At 44.1% G+C, this 6,340-nt stretch overlaps 1 protein-coding gene across 3 annotated transcripts in view; it reads right to left on the bottom strand.

Moving 5' to 3' along the window:
* Positions 1 to 535: 535 nt before the first annotated feature.
* Positions 536 to 6,340, bottom strand: part of susd6 (sushi domain containing 6) — a 28,537-nt gene continuing 22,732 nt past the window's right edge. For all 3 annotated transcript variants that reach the window (XM_048250306.1, XM_048250307.1, XM_048250308.1), the window contains 4 exons: positions 5,963 to 6,157; positions 5,263 to 5,401; positions 3,502 to 3,992; positions 536 to 3,357 (listed from right to left, as the gene is read on the bottom strand). In XM_048250306.1, coding sequence (XP_048106263.1) covers positions 3,332 to 3,357; positions 3,502 to 3,992; positions 5,263 to 5,401; positions 5,963 to 6,157 — 851 coding nt within the window. In that variant the 3' untranslated portion in view covers positions 536 to 3,331. The remainder of the gene's footprint in view (positions 3,358 to 3,501; positions 3,993 to 5,262; positions 5,402 to 5,962; positions 6,158 to 6,340) is intronic.

The following is a 6,340-nucleotide window of genomic DNA, read 5'->3' as shown; positions in this document are numbered from 1 at the left end:
CTGCATTGTAAGTTTATCGAGTTAGCAGATTTAGAGGATTAGAAATGTTATAACTGGAAGCCCATTAATGGACCTACACCAAGGCATTTTTGTAGATGCTTTTACGCACAACCCTCATGTAAAATCACTAGACCGACAATGGTCCTTTTAGAGTTATGCATCTGATTGCATTATGCAACACATCCATTAACATTAGTGCAGAAGACTTATTTATCTTCTATTTCGGACATCCTTTAAGAACCATCTTAAGAAAATGATCTGGGAATTGAAGGGCTTCACGACTAGATTCAACCACTAGATGGAGTAAGGTGACCTTTAAATTCGCATCTATGGAATAGATTCTATTCAGCTGGTAAAATTGAATTAGGCTACTTGTCTTTCTCAATTTAAATAGATTGAAGATCCCAAAGAAAATCTCTAGTTTAATCAGTATTTGTTGAAAGCAAAACACCAGAAAAATTACCTGAATAACATAGATCTACAAGACATAGCAGTAATCATTCTTTTATAAAAAATGCAAAGTGCACGTCACACATTTCCAAAGAAAGCTTTTATTAGAAATAGTTATATACACACGTACATTGTAGAATTAAATTAAACTTTATACAAATATTAAAATACTATCTTCACACCCATCACAATGCACAGAGGGAAAATAAAGTAAAATCAGTGAAATGGGATAAAATGGGGAGAAAAATAGTTTTGTTCCGTTCCAGAGGGCAAGCACCGCACAACGGTGACTCAGGACTAGAAATGAGATCTCTTCAATCTCTGAAATGTAACAAAGGAAAGAAAAAATATATAAATCAGGTGCTCTGACATTGTTTCATTTTTTTTTTTTTAAATCAGTCACTGGAAAAGTGTTTGGGGTGGACAATAAACAGATATGTGGACATTCTTGAGTCGTGTCCCTGGAAAGCAGAGTGAAACAAACATCCCCTCCCTCAAAAAAAAAAAACAAGACAGAAAACAGAAAAAGAACAGAAATACCCATGGGACAGTGTTAGAAAACTAACATACGTCCATTTGGGTGACAATGACAGTGTTTATGCATAGAAAACTAACATAAGGCCATTTGGGAGACAATGACTGTTCTCAAGATCATGAAGCAAACCAGACAGGAAAAGAAAATTCAGAAATAATTTTGTAACTTATAAAATGTTGTTCTTAAGGCAACATCACTATTTTTGCCTTCATATACCCATTGACAGGCAAAAACAAAAACAAAAAAGCTAAGGGGTTTGAATACCAAGTTTCCTATGGTTTTTCCTCTGCCTTCACCAAACAAGGAACAGCAATCACAGCAAAAAAAAAAAACACAACCAAGTTTTCTCGGGGTGGCTGATCAACAACTGTTAATTCATCACAAGGCAATTCCATTAACTTGGAAAGACAGTCCCCTCCAGTTTACACTTGACTTGACACACACACACACACACACACACACACACACACACACACACACACACACACACACACACACACACAAGGGTAAGATACTGATAAAGTCCACTCTTTACTGCAGTGTGCTGCAGTAGTGTCAAACGTATGTCCATGTCTGAGAAATTAATCTGTGCTGCTATGCTCACGAGCATCAGGGGCACAGACCAAGCACTCCTCCAAAGCAGCCACCCTGAACTGATTCACCCATCTGATACTGGCTCCCATCATGAGGTCCCGGTCAGAAGATGCTTCCTGGAACCCACCACTGCCATCTACAATCAATTTGGAATTTACATGTGTCGGAAAGAAAACCAGGGGGCTTTGGAACAGCCTGTTCATATGGACTGAAACCAAAGCAATCCAAAGTGGCGAAGCAACTTTGTAATCGTTGATGACAATCACTCTTTTTTTGTTTTGTTTTGCTCCAGTTGACATTATTATTATTATTTTTTGTTTTAGAGTGAACAGCTTTTCAGTTGCCATCATAACTATGAGTAAATCTTGTTTTATACTATTAGTAGGTAAGCACATCACAATAGGTTGTTTTTTAATTCCTCATCCGGTGTTGATAAGGGAGGGGAAAAAGCTGATTTCGCTTACAACTAATAATGCCTGGCATAATGCTTAAGCATTTAAAATCCAGCGCAGATGAACAGTGTAAATGAGGGACCACGTCATAACATGCTAGCTTGGGGTAGGTGGAGGGGAATGGGGGGAGTCATCCAGTCAGTCTGATAAGACAGCGATCCAATTTCTCTGATAGGATCATAAATATTGCAGTTTAATCCCATACAGAGACACAACTTCAGACTGATAATCACAGCCTTAATGAGAAAAACTCACACACACACACGGAACCCATATGAAATGATGGCATTCCATAACAGTGACAATGGTGAGAGAAAAACTGGCATTCAGAAGCACACAGACATTTTTTCTCCACATTTAGAAAAACACACCAAAATAAACACCATTAAAAGAAACCATAATCATGCCATAGAAGTAGCACAGCACATATACGTTTGTGTGTGTGTGTGTCCAAACCAAAATCAAAAGGCCAGCATTTCTTTTGGTGCAGTGAGTGAGAATCATTCCTTGCAGGCGCAACACTAACAGGATCCCACGTTACTAAAGCAGACGTAGCCAGTGGTGCATCTTGGGAAATGGAGTGCCAAGTTCATGCTTCTCTTTTCCTTACCGTCTCCCCAGTGATGAAGCTTTCCTGTGAGGCAGACTAACAGCTGCATGCAACGCACAGAAATGACGGCAGGGCCCAGGCTTGTGACTCGGTAGAGAACATCCCATCATCTCTCCTCGTTCTCCCTCAGAACTTCACACCCACACTGAGATGGGCTGAGCGTTCCATCGTTTCCTTGATACAAGCAGTGTTCTAATATGAAAGGTTTGATTTTTTGACATTTCATGTCATACAGCCCGGTGCAAGCCTTTAACGACAGAGCTATTGGTAAAAAGTTGCATTTCTGAAGAAGAAAAATACTTGATACAAATAATAAAAAAAATAAAACCTTGGGTGACTTTTTCCTATGTATGCCTTTGTACATATCTCATATGTTAAAGTGTATAATTCTATGCTGTTTGCCGGTGGTCATTTGTGTGAGCGGACGTCTTGTTCTGGGACAGCAATGGTTGAGCGAATGACAGCTGTAACCTACAGCTGTCAGGCCTCATAGTTTTTTTTTCTTTTTTGGGAAGGTGGTCATTGCAGTGTATAGATAGAGCGAAGAGCAGGCCCTGGCCAGCATCATCTTGGCCCAAGGGGGTCAGAGGAGAAGGGTCAGGGGTCCGGGGTGCTCGGAGAAGAAGGCTCCAGAGGCCATAGTCCTCGTTGGCATCAGCAGGGTGAGGGGGTGTTGTTTGCGAATAGGCCTTAGGCTTCCTTCAACAAAGGAATATCTACAAGAGAAATAGAGGGATGAGGGGGTGAAGACATTAGATCACATAACACAAGTGTACTTTTATAAAGGTGTGAATGTTGGAAAGTGAACGTTCTAAAGAATATCTGGGTTCAATGAATTCAACCAAATGGGGGTCACATACCGTCAGCAAAGTCCTCGGAGGAGGTGAGGGAGAGCAGACTGTGCTGGTCGCTGCTCTCCGAATCATGGGGCAGTGGGCCAGCAGCGGCGCTGGCGCCCGACGAACTAGGCTGCTCAGCGGCCCAGGAGCAGGGCGAGGGGGGCGAGTAGGGCGAGGGGGACGAGGACGAGCAGGAGGGCGCCGGGTGCACCAGCACTGTCTCGGCGTGACGCAGGGAGCGCGAGGAACTGGCGGAGGACGAGGACGAGGAGGTGCAAGGGAGGAGGCGACAGTCGGCCTGGGAGCCGCCGTCGGATTGGGGGCCCTCGGAGAGCACAATTTGCACGCGGGACTCCTGGGGCGCGGAGGAGGAGGAGGAGGAGGAGGAGGAGGAGGAGGCGGCTGTGGCCACGCCGCTGCTGCCATACACGGCCTCCTCGTAGGAGGGCAGCGACACCTGCACCCCCTCCACTACGATGGAGGACGGCTGGCCCGACACACCCTGCTCACGTCTACAGGGGGCAAATAGAAAGAAAGAGAAGAGACAAAGAGAGAATGAGTTGCACACATTAAATGTTTAATGTGGGAGGCAGAATTGGAAAGGGCAAACAATTCAACTCACGTCAACTCAATTCAATTTTATTGAATTACATAGCACCTTCCAGCAACAGACACCGCATCAAAGCAATTAAAAGGCACGCAAACGCACACACAAACAGCGCGTGAGGAAGTGTTACTGCGGCCATCCGCCTGACCGGTCCGTAATAGCAAGGCTCAGTGCTGTGGAGATTACGCAACAGGGGATTAGAGGGCACAGGCCAGCCCCCGGGGAGAGCTGATTTCAGCCCGGCCCGAGTGCAGTGCAGCGCAGCGAGCGAGTGCCAACTGTACTTAGAGGCGGCATAATCACAGGAAATGGACGTGATCTAGTCTCAGATGCACAACATTAATCTCACTTTTTTCCTTGGTATGGTGTTTAGATTTATTTATTTGTTTTTTGTTTGTTTGTTTGATTTTAAGTGCATTTATCTATCAATCCATCCATCTCCACTCCTAAGCTCAGCATTTCCAAAGTGTAATAAAAGAGCTACACAAAATGCAAGTCTAGCAGTTGAAGGGAAGTCAATATAAAATATCAACATGAGCTTTCAAAGGGGCGGAGTTCCGAATCGAAGTTCACAATATTTCATTGCATTACATCATCAAACTGCACTCAATGGCTGATTTCTATTTGTTGCATTATACTTGCATGAGCAGGTAGAGACAATTTTGGGGGCAGTTATGAGAGGAAGAAAATTGCATGGAAATAACCATTCTAGCTCTTTTATATTTAAAGAAATATTTTATTATACCATCTCCCTACACTTCCCTTCTCTGTGAAATAATTATTGTGCTGATTATTACAATCATACAATTAACAGTTAATGAGTCTATACCAAGTAAATAGTTGACATAGCATGCGACTGTAACTTTTGGTGATATAGCTGGCGATATAGTGTTATGAAAACATTTTCTCAGGGTGGTGCAGAACTAGCATAACAAGGAATTTAAACATGATACCAACACCACTCACCAATAAAACCTACGTTCAAAATATCCTGATTATTGTTGCATTGAGTTCCCAATTAGGTCACAATGATTACTGAAAATTCAGTGATTAAGGAAATTTGAATGCATCAGCGTTTGAGTTTTAAATCTTTCAGTCGTCCCAAACACTAAAAAAGAAAAGAAATGTCAGAAAGCTAATGAGCTTTCAGGCGTTGTTGCCGCGGTGGCACCTACCGGCTGTGGTGCAGGGACTTGAGTTTGGGCTGCAGCAGCACGAACAGCACCACCAGCAGCAGGATGAGGGCCACGGAGCTGGCGGTGGACGCCACGATGGACAGGGCCGGCATGGCCAGCGGCGAGTGCTCGTCCTTCCCTGTCAGGGCACACAAGACACAGACACGGCAGCAGGTGAGGTGAGGGGAGGGGAGCGCACAGCAGCGGGCATGCGGTGAGCCTCACAGAGCGGAGGTGAACTGGAACACATGTGCAACACAGCTGAGACGGCGTGTTCACGAAAAGTAAACAAAAGTGAGTGTTTGTAAACAGTTTTTCCCGCTTGTCTCAAATTTGCCGTGAATGTTTGCCTAACTGTTTGTCAAATTTAAACGCACCTCTGATAAAGCTTAACGAGATGATGCATAGAGCAACTTTTTCTAATACCAATAGGGAAAGTTGGAAATACCAACGTTACTCAATTCCAGTGGGAAAGTTGGGAATATTGATTTTGCCCAATGACGGTCAATACTAATGTGAAAGACTAAAACAAATTGTCCTGTGTAATGATCACCCTTCCACCACTAAGGTCGTGGATATCATTACCCAGAAAGCACAGCACACAGAGAAAAATGTATAGTCAAACTGTGTAACACTATAAAGTGCATTGCTTTTCGCGCTGTTAAAAGGATTTGGGTTTGGGTCAAGAGGAAGGACTCACCTTGACTTTGGTGGCAGCTGACTTGCATGGCCGAGTCCCACTCCCCATTCTGGCAGGTGCGGTAATTGTACTCTCCTTTCAGGGCGAAGCCCTCGTCGCAGAAGTACTCGATCACGGTGCCCTGGGTCAGCCGATGACAAGGGGACGGGTGGCAGGTATAGCCACCGTTCTCTGGCTCGCTGGGCGGCTGGCAATCTAAAGAAGGATGGATTCGCAAATTTAATCAAAATGGCGTCGTGTGAAACTTCAAAGCTCATTTGGGGAGAAGCAGCAGCAGGGGGCTCAGTGACTATAGGGGGGTGTGCTAGATATCGCTCAGAAACACATGGTTGTTTCCCATAAAGACACAGTTTGGTGGAGGACATGACACTAATCTTG

Source organism: Alosa alosa, chromosome 8 (assembly GCF_017589495.1).
Source record: "Alosa alosa isolate M-15738 ecotype Scorff River chromosome 8, AALO_Geno_1.1, whole genome shotgun sequence".
Taxonomy (NCBI): Eukaryota; Metazoa; Chordata; class Actinopteri; order Clupeiformes; family Clupeidae; genus Alosa; species Alosa alosa.
Note: the sequence above shows the minus strand (reverse complement) of the source record. Positions and strands in the feature narration are given on the sequence as shown.